General features: G+C 48.2%; 1 protein-coding gene across 3 annotated transcripts in view; it reads right to left on the bottom strand.

Annotated features, from left to right (window-relative positions):
* Positions 1 to 10158, bottom strand: part of Mavs (mitochondrial antiviral signaling protein) — a 13978-nt gene extending 3820 nt beyond the window's left edge. The window contains exons 1-5 of one of the 3 annotated variants that reach the window (XM_021193617.2): positions 10093 to 10158; positions 5446 to 5620; positions 3934 to 4111; positions 2086 to 2255; positions 890 to 1043 (exon numbers count right to left, since the gene is read on the bottom strand). In XM_021193617.2, coding sequence (XP_021049276.1) covers positions 890 to 1043; positions 2086 to 2255; positions 3934 to 4111; positions 5446 to 5562 — 619 coding nt within the window. In that variant the 5' untranslated portion in view covers positions 5563 to 5620; positions 10093 to 10158. Of the gene's footprint in view, positions 1 to 889; positions 1044 to 2085; positions 2256 to 3933; positions 4112 to 5445; positions 5621 to 9862 lie in introns of those variants that run through there. The other 2 variants (XM_021193616.2, XM_029536722.1) reach the window with 2 other exon arrangements.
* Positions 10159 to 13035: the final 2877 nt, after the last annotated feature.

Raw genomic sequence — 13035 nt, 5'->3', positions numbered from 1 at the left:
AGAGAGAGAGAGAGAGAGAGAGAGAGAGAGAGAGAGAAAAGGAGAGAGAGAGAGCAAGAGCACTAACTGGGGATGTCATCAGCTTTTGAAACATCCGAGCCCACCTCTTTGACAATACTACACCCCCTAATTCTTTCTAAACAGTTCCACCAACTAGGGACCAAGTATTCAGAGGTAGAAGCCTATGGGAGTCATTCTCATTCAAAGCACCGCAGCTGCGAACTAGAAATCCCCTTGTGAAGAGCAGTGTTTAAGAGCTCACTCATCAGCTACTCTTGTATGTTATCCATCCTGTCTTCAGGTCCTGGACAATCACTACCTTTTACCTGAGTGCAGAAACAGCCCTAGCTCTCTCATATGCAGCAATGTACAAAAATACACTCACAGGGCAAAAACTACACTCTCCAGTGTGATTTTACCAGAATCTGGTAAAATTTCAGAAATCTGGGCTGGCCTTATAATCCATTTTGACCACAGAACAGAGCAGGAGAAATAGGCCAGTTTTGAGCCTATGCTCAGAGCTCTGCTTCTCTTTTACCTAGAGCCTTGCCCAGATGTTGAGTTGGGTTTTTGCCCTAGAGGAAGAGAGAATGAAGAAGTACCAGGTAATGGATAGTAGAAGAACATATGCATATGTCAGTAAACACCTAGAGAAAAGCCGCAAGATGAGAAGACCTACCTAGCTGAGACATGTGCACATAAATGACTGCATTTGAAGCTGCTGCTGCCACTACTACACACACAGGCGTGCACACAGAACATACTCTTTGAAGTGAATACCTTTTACTTCTACCTTGCCTCCTGTCTAAGGAAGGCCATGTGGTAAATGTAACCCTAACCTTCCTGCGATGGATCCAAGAGACCCTGTAATTCCACACTCTATGCATACTTGCTGCGTAGGCACCACCCAGTTCTGGTTCTTGCTCGTGATGGTCTCTGGAGGGCTGAGGGCTGAGAGCCTGCTGGTTAGGAGAGGGTATCAAAGAGCCACCAGACATCCTCGCAACGGCCCCGAAGTTGGCCTGTGGTAGTTGCTCTGAATTCTGAAATAGAGGAAATGAGATAAAGCAGTCGCTTCTCCCAGGAGCTGACAAAGGGCAGCAGATATTTATAGGGTATATCCTATAGGCCTTAGCTACTCCTCAAGAGCCCAGGATCCTCAGAAACCTTCACATACAAGAGTGAAGCAGCTCTTCAATATTTAACCTGCCTAATGTCAGTCTTCAGTCCTAGGACCTATTTGGTTTTGTTGTTGCTGTTTTTGTTTTATTTTTAGATAGGATCTTACGTATTTCACCATAGTCTTGAACTTACTGAGGATGACTATGAACTTTGGATTCACCTGCTTCTACCTCCTGAGTGTCAGGCTTATAGGGATATGTCATCATGCCCAGTTTCTATGGTGCTGGGTACTGAACTCAGGGATATGTGGATGCCAAATCAGCACTGCACCAACAGAAAGCTACATCCCCAGCCTCTCGGGATGACTTCAAGTGCTTTTAAAAAATAAAACAAAACAAAACAAAACAAAACAAAAGGCAGGCACTGCCCAAGTTTCCTACCCATGTGTGTGTCTAGCCCTGTAACCACTGCCCTTTCTTTCTTCAGCAGTCTCTGCACAGACCCTATGGCTTCAGAGCCACAGTCTAGGCCTAGGGTTTCTTCTATACCCCATGGCTAACTCACTTCGTCTCAGTAGAACTAGTTATCTTCCGGATACCTGACTTTACAGTTGTTAAGAGCTCTGTCACTACCCATCCATGACTTCCTGAGCCCTCATGTCGTCCCCCTCACATTCAAATTGGGTTAAGCTCCAGTTGTTTGTTTTTTGTTTTTTACCCAGCTCAACATGTCACATGACCACTGCAAAGACCTCAAAACCATGGCCTCTTAGCTAGCTAACGACAGAGTGCTAAGGGGGCCATGGGTCTGGCCAGCAGTTAGGTGGCTAGTTAGGTAACCCCAGCATTCTTAGCAGGAAAGATTTTCAGGAGGTAGGAAGGGGCTTCTGGAAGGCTGGGTGGGCAGAAGTGGGCAGACAGGCACACAAAAGCAGGCAGCTTAAAACAGACTGTGAGGACCTACCTCTACTGGGGACTCTGGTGGCTGGGTGTCCTGGACAGGCTTGGGCCAACTTGGTATCTCTCCTAAGCCATTGTCAGGGATGTTGTGGCCTGGTGCAAATGCAGAAGGTCTAGAAACCGTGGCAGGAACGGCTGGTAACTGCAGTGGTTCTAGGGAGCGGAGTGAGGTCCCTAAGGTACAAAGATATAGTGATGTCCAGAAAGAATCAGAGGTACCTTGGTAATAGAAGAGGCCTGGATGCTTGGGGCATCTAGTCTCCCTTCAATAACTCCATGATCTAATGTGAGATGGATTCTGTACTGGCTAGTTTTGTATCAACTTGACACAGGCTGGAGTTATCACAGAGAAAGGAGCTTNAGTTGGNGAAATGCCTCCANGAGATCCAGCTGTAAGGCATTTTCTCAATTAGTGATCAAGAGGGGAGGTCCCCTTGTGGGTGGTGCCATCTCTGGGCTGGTAGTCTTGGGTTCTATAAGAGAGCAGGCTGAGCAAGCCAGGGGAAGCAAGCCAGTAAATAACATCCCTCCGTGGCCTCTGCATCAGCTCCTGCTTCCTGACCTGCTTGAGTTCCAGTCCTGACTCCCTTTGGTGATGAACAGCAGTATAGAAGTGTAAGCTGAATAAACCCTTTCTTCCCCAACTGCTTCTTGATCATAATGTTTTGTGCTAGAATAGAAACTCTGACTAAGACAGATACATTAGACATGATAAGCATCAATGGGGAGCGAATAGGAGGGAAAGAAGAGCTGGGGAAGACAAGAAAGGTGGCACCAAAGATAGGGGAGGAGGGGCACAGGGCTCGTACCAGCCTGACTGTTATGCTCACTCTCCTCTGATGTCCCAAGGCTTTCTCACAGCTGTCATCCTCAACTGACCCCTGCCATGGCCCATCTCTGACCCTACCATAGCCATTATTATTTGAGAGAGCACTGCAGCATCCACAAATGAAGAGACCATTTCATGGAAAGAAGGGAGGAAAAGAGAAACAAAAGCAATCATGGTGTGTTCAAGATTGGCTTGGGCCGGGCATGGTGGCACATGCCTTTAATCCCAGCACTTGGGAGGCAGAGGCAGGTGAATTTCTGAGTTCGAGGCCAGCCTGGTCTACAGTGTGAGTTCCAGTGTGTTCAAGATTGGCTTGGGCCGGGCGTGGTGGCACATGCCTTTAATCCCAGCACTTGGGAGGCAGAGGCAGGTGAATTTCTGAGTTCGAGGCCAGCCTGGTCTACAGTGTGAGTTCCAGGACAGCCAGGGCTACACAGACAAACCCTGTCTCGAAACCACCCCCCCCCCAAAAAAAAAAAGATTGGCTTGGTTTTCTTCCCAGATCTTCTCTTCAGGCTCAAATACTAAACCCCCTCTGGTCACATGACATGGCAGTGACATTGAGAGGATTTAAGGGGCCACCAGGCAGTTGGATGTTATCATTAGAACCTGGATGCTCTCAGAGCAACCTTGGGGTAGGGAAGAGAAATGGAGAGTAGGGAAAGTGACTGGGTGTAGACTCTGTACTCTATACTCTGTATAGATGGAGACAGAAGGAAACACCAGAGCCACAAACATGATGACAGGTGCCTTGTGCTGGGCATAGGGAAGATGTGGAACCCCAGCTAAGTGCAGCCACACATGAGGGATGTGGCCATTTGCCCCATTGTGAGAGACTCAAAAATTAAGAAATATGGTCAAAGGGACATATAGCTAGTAAGTGGCTCATCTGGATCTAAACCCAGGTATATGCTATAATGGAGAGCGATGGAGACAGAAAGGCAGAAGGTCCAAGGGTGAAGGAAGAGGGAGACCAGAGGAACAAGCAATGGCCCAGGAAGAAGGCTAGGGCAGGATGCTCACCAGGAGGCAGGTAGCTCTGATAAACTCGAGTCACTTGATCAGCCAGCCCAGGCAGCTCACAGATCTGCAGTGCCCGGATGAAGACCTCCACCCAGCCAAGGCGACGCTGGAGATTATTGAAGAGTTCCCAGAGTGTGTCCCGGTTCCCGATCTGCCTGTAGGAAGCCCGCAGTCGATCCTGGAAGACAGCAACAGACAACCTCCTCAGGCCAGGTAGCCTAGCCTTTTCTCTACTCAGAAGAAAGCTACTACAAAGGGGACACTAAGAAAGCCACAGGAAGTGGGCAGCTGTCTGAAACTGAGTGAGAGCAAGGCCAAGGCCACGATGGTAGTAGCCCAAGTACAGTGTGAGGATTAAAACAACAATAAAGGGAGCTGCCACGAAAGGGCTGTGGCCACGTCAAGGTTTGCAGGCATCATCCCATTAAATGCTACGACCATCCCTACTTTACAGATAAGACAGAGGCCGAGCAGAAGTGAAGCAGCACTGGGAGGGAGCAAAGCTTGACTGACAGCCCCTAAAGCAAGGAGTGAGCAGGGTCTGAATGAGTTGGGAAGGAGAAGAGGCCCAGCCACAATGCTCTGAAAGGGGCAGAGACTAAAGGGAAGGAGAGCCAAGAATGGGAAGCGAGGCGGGGGAGCATGGGGAAGTTCTAGAAAGATGACAGCAGCTATAGGATTGTTGACTCACTGGATTCCCACTTGAAAATAACCAGTTTGTAATCCTAGCACCAGGGAGGCTAAGGTATGAGGATTACAAGTTCAAGACCAGGCTGGGCTACATAAGAAGACCTTGTCTGAAGAGGGAGTAAGGGAGGGAGGGAGGAAGTAGAGGGGAAGAAGAAGAAAAGAGAGGAAGACTTGGAGGAAGAGGAAGAAGAGAAAAGCAAGTGACAACCCATAGGAAATACTTATTACAAACGAGATGACTGGGTGTCCCAGGGAACGTCAAACACAGGGTGAGGCCAACACACTCTCCTGACTGCCCAGCCCTGCGCTGTAACAGTATCTGCACAAGAAACCATAATAGTCCTGAGACACCAAGGACAGGAGGCCCCCAGAGGCAGCTCTGGGGGCACAGGAGCCCATCCCATCTGAGAAGAACACTTCCCTGGCTGCTAGTGCAGCCCTGTCGCACGTCCTGATGTGGAAGACCCTGATGGCTCCGAATCCTCAGATCTGACATTGCAGACTCCGTGCTGAGAAAGGGTCTTAGGAGAGAACGAATCAAAACCAAGCAGGACTCCAGGACAAACAAAGAGAAGGTTCTGGAAAACAGGGAGCCTGAGTCTGGAAGCCTGCTGACCCCCTGCCATGTTCTTGAATGCAGTATAGAAAGGAAAGGAATTCAGCAATGTCAGAAAAAAACAAGCTGAATATGCCAAAAGTCAGAAAAGCAGGAGAGATAGGGGGAGCTGGCCCTGACCTGGGAGAAGGGCTAGGCCAGGCTGAAACTTGGACTTCACAGCCCTGTGCCCAGTACACTGGCCAGCTGTGGCTTCCCTCGCTCACCTGGTCACTAGCTGTGAGGCAGGACAGGTAAGGCAGGATCTCCAGGACATCCACACAGCAAAACTTGCTGTGGTTGTCTCGGATATACTTATAGGTCTTGTCCTCAGCAAAGGTCATGGCTGCTCAGCTTCTGGAGTGACTCGGACCTTGGCAGGGTGGGATGGACGGAGATGGACTGGAAGAAAGACGGACAGGAGAACAAGTTGATGGCACAGTTGGAGAAAAAGGACAATAATTCTCTCAGCTTCTAGAATCTTGGCTATTTTTAACTTTTACTTCTTTCTCCTTTTTCAAGATTTCTCTTATTAATTTTAAAAATTATGCATGTGAGAGTGGATATGTGCACGAGTGGAGGTGCCCGGGGAGGACAGAAGAGGACACTGGAACCCCTGGAGCTGGAGAAGCAGGCAGTTGTAAGCCACCAGATGTGGGAGCTGGGGTCAGAACTCTGGTCCTATGGGACAGCAGCACACTCTGAGACAATCTAACTGCTGAGCCAATCCTAATCTTTCACTTCTTTAAACAACCTGTATTATTATTGACTGTATCCAGAGGCTCTCAAGTTCTCCTTAAAAGTGAACTGATGAGCAGAGAGCTAGCAATCTAGAACCCATTTCTGCCTGTTGGGCTTCATCACTGTTACGAAGGGTTTGTGGTACCTCTCACACTGGAGGCAGCATGTGTCCTTAGCTGCTAAGGTTGTGAAACATACTGGATCCCCTCCTACCACTAAGGCAGGAGAGTATAAGTTACCTACAAATGTTGCTTCTTTGGAGTATACTGAAAACAAACAAGAGCCACCCATATGATAATCCTAGAATAATTCTACCATAAAGATGGAGAAAATGCTTACCGTTAGGGGGCTTACCAGCTACTAGAAGAGTGAAGAACTAAAGTCTCTCAGATCAGTTGTTTCTGGGTGATGATGTAGGCCCACCACCAAGGTTTGCCATATATATATATATATATATATATATATATATATATATATATATATATATATATATATATTCATAGAAGGAAACCGAGTTCCACCATACTGAAGTCACTTTGTGCTGCAGGGTAAATTACTAGCCTTTTCCATACAATGGTTCAGAGAGGGGCTGAGGGCTGGTTTAATGGTTTAATGGAAAAGCGTGCTAGTGGAGAGGTGGCATAGAGCTGGCTCTCAGCCTTCCTGATGCTGAGACCCTTTAATACAGCTCCTCATGTTGGGTGACCCGCAACCATAACATGATTTTGTTGCTACTTCATAACTGCAGTTTTGCTACTGTTATGAATCAGAATGTAAATCTGAGTTTTCTGATGTTCTTAGGCCACCCCTGTGAAGGACTGTTTGCCCCCACGGGTCACCAGAACCACTTCTTCAGATGGTTTAGTGGGAAGAGCACTTACTTACTTGCTGCTTTTCCAGGAGACCCAAGTTTGATTCCCAGCACCCACATCTGATGGCTTGAAACTGCCTGTAATTCCAGCTCTAGAGAATCTGACACTCGCCTGCACACACTTGGTATATACTCACATAGACATGCATATAAATAAAGACTTTTTTTAAAAAATGATTTAGAGAGCTTGTACAACATAGTAGTTCAGAGATATAAGCTTAAATATTTTTTAAAAAGATTTTTTTCAAATTATTTATGTGTGTGGGTATTTTGCCTGCCTATATGTTTGCACACCACTTGTGAGCCTACTGCCCATGGAGTTCAGAAGGTGGCATTGGATGCTCTGGAACTAGAGTTATAGACAGTTGTGAGCTGCCATGTGACTGCTGGGAATCAAACCCAGGTCCTGTGGAAAAGCAGTCAGTACACTTACCACTGACCCATCTCTCCAGCCCCAAGATTTATTACTTATATTTTATGTACTCGAGTGTTTTGCCTGCATGGATGTCTGTGTACCATGTTCCTACAAAGGCCAGCAGAGGGCACCCACAGATGGTTGTGAGCTGCCACATGGGTACTGGAACTCAAACTCTGGTCCTCTGGGAAAGCAGGCAATGCTTCCACCCACCAAGCCTTCTTTCCAGAACCTCTAAGCCTACATTTTTAAAAATGCGCCACTTTTATCTGTTCACTCATTTATTATTGCAAGTATATGATGGGTGTGCAAATGCGTGCACAAACGTCACAGCACACACATGAAAATCGGAGGACGACTTTTTGTGATTTGGCTCTCTCCTTCCACCTTGGCTTCCAGGGATTGAACTCGGGTGGTCAGGAGTGCAGAGCATGCAGTTTTACCTTCCCACCATTTAGACACTGGCGGTGCCTTAAATGCAAGCACTGCTTACGCAGTACCACCATCTGCAATCACGTCCTTTGATTACTTGTCTCTTAGCTGTCCTCCCCCTTGGGGAGAAGAAAGACAGGCTATGCCACATCCAATTTATGTACCATTGGAGTGGAACAGGTACCAGGTCCATTAGCACATACCTAGATGACAAGCCCAGGAAGTAATTCTGATTATTTAGAAAGTAAAAGGAGACAATGAGACAGAACTCCAGGAGGAAGTTCCCTGCTTAAACAGAGGTGATTCAGGAAAGCCCACCCCCCACTCCCCCATTGGTAACATCTCACTGAATGATTTTCGACTGTGAAAAGACTGGAGTCTGGGGCAGAAGGCAAAGCAGATGCCAAAGTTCTAAGATGGGATGGAATCTGGAGTGAAGAGAAACTAGGTGAGTGAAGTTTAACACTGAGCGGAGGGACAGAGGACAAGGTCAAAGAGGCCACCAGCACGTAAGGTGTTGTGGGACGGACTTTGGGGTTTTACTTGGTGTGATACGGGGAACCACTGGAGAGCCTGGGCTCTGATTCGCCCTGCAGAACTCTCTGGAGTTTCTAAGGTCTTTGGGAAGCCCAGGATGGAAGGAGGGTGACAAGTCAGGGCCACGTGAGAGGATGATGAAGGGTGTGGCCCGGGTGGCAACAGAGGGGATGAGCATCTATATTCCTAGTGCTTTGTAGACAAGGGAGGTGGGGTGGTGATCAAACATGGCTTCTTGGGAGGTGGGGCAATGAAGGTGCCTCTTACTCTACACTAGGGAAGGCAGTAAGAAGCCATGGAAAGAGGGCCCTTCAGAGCTCCATTTTGACAAGTTTAACAAGCTGTTGTTATTGTTCAGGAGAGAAGAAGGAAGGGGTAGAAGAGGGAACCAAGTGCCCGTCATGGATTCTGAGGCCTCTGAGAGACAGTGCAGAGTACCCACGGTTGCTGCAGGTGCCGGTCCCTGCCACGTGGGAGGCGAGGTGCCAGTTCGGCCTATTGATCTGTGCCCATGTTAGCACTGGCACTGCTAACTATCAAACGCCACATCCCTATGAAGAGCTATGGATGGAAGGTTGGGAGATCAAGGAGATAAGATTGAGGTCTGTTGAGCCTTCAGGGGATGAAAAATGAGACCTCTGTAGAGGCCAGCCCGATGAAACCCTTCCTCCTCCTTTCCCAGGTCACCTAGAAAGATGTGACAACGAGGGACTCAAATTAGCGGTTTTCTGCGATCCAACCACAATGCTGAATGCAGACTGGGGGCCAGGAGTGGCACGGAGCCCCACCGGAAGCAGAGGAAGCTCTCAGTTATTCATTTCTCTAAGGTTCTCTGTTAACAGAAGCAGCCTGAGGTTCTTTTACTTTCATCCTTTAATACAATCACAAGAGAGGAAGTGATACCAAGCCGCACGGCTGACCTGCAGTGTGGAATTTGTACCCAGCCTTGTTGCCAGGACCTAACAGCACCGAGTTAGGTCATGCAGCAGGAAAGCCACAAAGCCCATCTTTACACCAAGGTCACTGCCTGGGTATGGGACTATAGGGTGAGACAATGCAGCATTTAGGCTCTTTGAAGACATAAAGGTCTCTCAGACATAGCCGGCATCAATGCTGCCCTCCCTCACTGACATTCACCTGAGTTCTGAGATGGAAGCTGAATGCCCTTCAAGTTTTTGAAGCTTCCCAGTAGCCAAAGAACATTCATTATTTTCTGCTTTCTTTTGTTTTCATCTTTTTCCTCAAACTTCTTTCTTATATCAGACCCTTTCTTATTCCAGAAAGGGAGGTGGCAGGAGTGTCCTGGGCACAGCAAAGCTTCCGACCTGACTTCCACAGAGCTTCTGTCCCGGTCGTGGAAATAAATATCCACCCTCCCGAGGGACAAGTCTCCTGGCCTCAGACTAGATTCCTGGCGGGACTCAGGTCTCCGAGTGCAGGGAGGCTGTTTTGAACAGATGTTACTGCCTACAACAGTCCAGATCCAGGATCAGGTCGTAGCCCGGACTGGCAGGCCTACTCCCTGGCGCGGCTGCCACAGGTCGTTGCTCGTGGCCAGGCCTCGCTCGAGTCACCAGGGCCTGGGAGAGGCAGGGGGCACTCTGAGGTTCTTTCTGTCCAGCCTGGGCAAACTCTCGGCACTACCTACCTGCTTGCTAAAGGTGCTGGATGTGGCTCAAGGAACTGCCGGGGTCGCGAATCCGTGTGTGGCCGACCGCATTCTCCCCTAGTTCAGGAGCCTCTCCGAGCCCGCGCGCCCAGGCCCGGGGGGCGCCCATGCGGACTCCCAGGCGCACTTGTCCCTAGCCAAGGTCCCCTCCCTGAAGGGCCTCAATGAACACAGAGCCCTGAGCACCCACGCCCAGGCTGCAAACTTACCAAGAGAAATCAGACTAGGCAACAGGTTGACCGCGTCCGACTGTGCCGAGCCCTCGCAGATGAAGGGGGCGGGGCGAAGCCAGCCACGCGGCCATTGGTCAGGCGTGGGGAGGGGTGGGACCGGAAGCTTGGTCCTTGCCTCGCGGGGCCTGACTGTGATGGAGTTGGATGGGCTGGGGATTCCAGGGCGGAGCTGAGCCAGGCCTGTCGCAGGGGCCATTGGATGAGTCCCTAGGTTCCAGAGCGGCTGGTCTAGCGGCTAGCGCCCCGCAGGCCTTGCTTGGAGTCTCTTTTGATTTCCTGCAGGTGCATTAGGGGGATTGTTTCTTTCTGCTTGGTCTAGAACACTTTTCAGGGGAAGTCCAGATGCCCAGAAAACTGCCGTTCTTTGATTCCGTTCCATTCCTCAGGCAAAGCAGCTCTTCTAACCAAGTACTGGAGGAGAGAGGGTCTTGGTGTGATCCACTCCTATGTCTCCAGTGCTCCATAAAAGTGGGTTGTAGCACAAAATGTCATAGGGGCGTGGGTGCCTAGCCAGATGACACCAGCTGGGCTGGTAGGAACAGGATGCAGCAAAAGACTGCACCTACCTGAGATTATGTACCAAGTTACAACCGCTTATAGCTCCAACACCAGGAGCCTCCTGACTCCTGTAACCTGACTCCTCTGACCTTCACTGGCTTACAGTGACAAACTAAGGAATGTTAGTTTTTCTGCTTCCAGTCAATTGTTTCAACCAGAAGTAAAAAAACTAATACACTTAAAAAGAAATCAGTTACCTCAGCACGGTTAGATGGTAGAAATGTCTTATAACTCCATGTAGGTGGTGAGTACGCAGCTTGAGCACATGTAAAAATATATCAACTGGGGCTGGTGAGATGGCTCAGCAGGTAAGGGCACTTTTTGCCAAGCCAGAGATTTGAGTCTGACCCCTGTAATCTGCATGATGGAAGGAGAACTAACTCCAAAAAGCACTGGCATTTATCACCCCTCCCCCTATAAATGTAAAACACGAAAAAAAGCTGAAAAAATGCATCAATGACATACTTAACATTATAATCTACCTAACACAGTTTTAAAGACAAGCCTAAGGGATTCAGTGGAGATCACTGGAGTCAGAGCTGCCGCCATGCTGGAACTCTTTGAATGAGATTAGATTTTTATTACTGTCTGTCTCAGTTAGGGTCCCTGTGGCTCTGAAGAGACATCATGAGCATGGCAGCTCTTAGAAAATTTAATTGGCGTTTGCTTACAGTTCAGAGGTTTAGTTCATTGTGGTCATGGCAGGAAGCATGGTGAAGTAGACACCATAGCAGGAAGACATGGTGCTGTAGAGGGGCGGAGAGTTCTGCCTCTGCGTCCTCAGGCAGCGGGAAGGAAGAGCAGGCACTGAGCCTAGGTTGAGCTTCTGAAACCTCCAAGCTCATCCCTGGTGACACATTTTCTCCAACAAGGTCACACCTACTCCAATAAAGCCACATCTCCTAATAATGCCACTCCCTATGAGCCAATGGGGGCCTTTCAAACCACACTGTTCTTGGTAGTTGTTCACACCCTTCAGCATATGCAAATCGCACAGAAGTTTCATTGCCTGGGACAGACATGGTAGAAGAACTCCCCAGAGCTGTTTTCTGGTCTCCACAACTGCCTGTTTCTACAAAACAAATTGGAAAATGTAAAAAACTAAAGTGAGTTTTAGTGACTTAGTCTTGTTGCAAACAACAAGGGCCTCTTATTTAATTCTTGCAAAAAGAGCACCAGGCCTGTGAGGACCAGCTTCTAAATGTAGTTATAGATAACCTTGTCCTTGCTGGACTACGAAGGTCATTGTAACAATCCAGCTTCCTGGCCTGCATGGTTCCCAATCACCTATCACCAGCTCTTTTAAACATCTAGACAAGGAGGACTGGTGAGATAGCTTAGAGGGTAAGAGCACTGACTGCTCTTCTGAAGGTCCTGAGTTCAAATCCCAGCAACCACATGGTGGCTCACAACCATCTGTAATGAGATCTGACTCCCTCTTCTGGTGCATCAGAATTCAGCTACAGCGTACTTACGTATAATAATAAATAAATCTTTGGGCCGGGCAAGCAGGGACTAAGGGAGGGGTTGACGGGAGCAAGCAGAGGTCCTAAAAACTCAATTCCCAACAACTACATGAAGGCTCACAATCATCTGTACAGCTACAGTGTACTCACATACATAAAATAAATAAATAACTCTTTAAAAAATAAAAATAAATAAAAATCTAGACGAGGGACAGTGTCATGCCTCCAGCATTCTGAGCCTCATTGGCCATACTTCGAATGTAAAATCTATCTGGATATTGGCCATTAAGATTTCCATCGTATAAATGTAGTAAGAAGTCTGGAATTTTGTTTGTTTGTTTGTTTGTTTGTTTTTAAACACAGAAATACTATAGGAACGTGCTTCTGTTTTAATCCCAGGAGCAGGGCTGTGGGCTGCTTTGGACTGTCTGCAGAAGCTGACCAGGATTTTCCTTGTGCTTTAGCAGAGTGTGGGTTTGCCAGCTGCAGGTAATTTCTAGGATTCTGTGACATTAGGAGTTATGGGAACTTTTCTGAGGGTCTATCAATGCTAGGGCCCTGAGAGGCAGGGTCTGTCCTTGTTAGTCCTTTAGGGAGGTTGGTTGTGGTTTGTTAGTAGCCATGGTCAAGGAAAAAACAAAAGGAAAGAAATTAGATTCAGGGATTTTCCAAAATCCTCTCTCCTCTATGTCCTTGTTTCTTTCCTAATATTTAGGGGTGACGTCAGGAGGATTAAGGATGGGGAAAAAGCCAGGCATGGTGGCACATGCCTTTAATCCCAGCACTTGGGAGGGAGAGGCAGGTGAATTTCTGAGTTCGAGGCCAGCCTGGTCTACAGAGTGAGTTCCAGGACAGCCAGGTCTATACAGAAAAACCCTGTCTGGAAAAACCAAAA

Source organism: Mus pahari, chromosome 3, assembly GCF_900095145.1.
Source record: "Mus pahari chromosome 3, PAHARI_EIJ_v1.1, whole genome shotgun sequence".
NCBI lineage: Eukaryota > Metazoa > Chordata > Mammalia > Rodentia > Muridae > Mus > Mus pahari.
The sequence above is the reverse complement of the archived record's forward strand: the minus strand, read 5'-3'. Positions and strand labels throughout refer to the sequence as shown.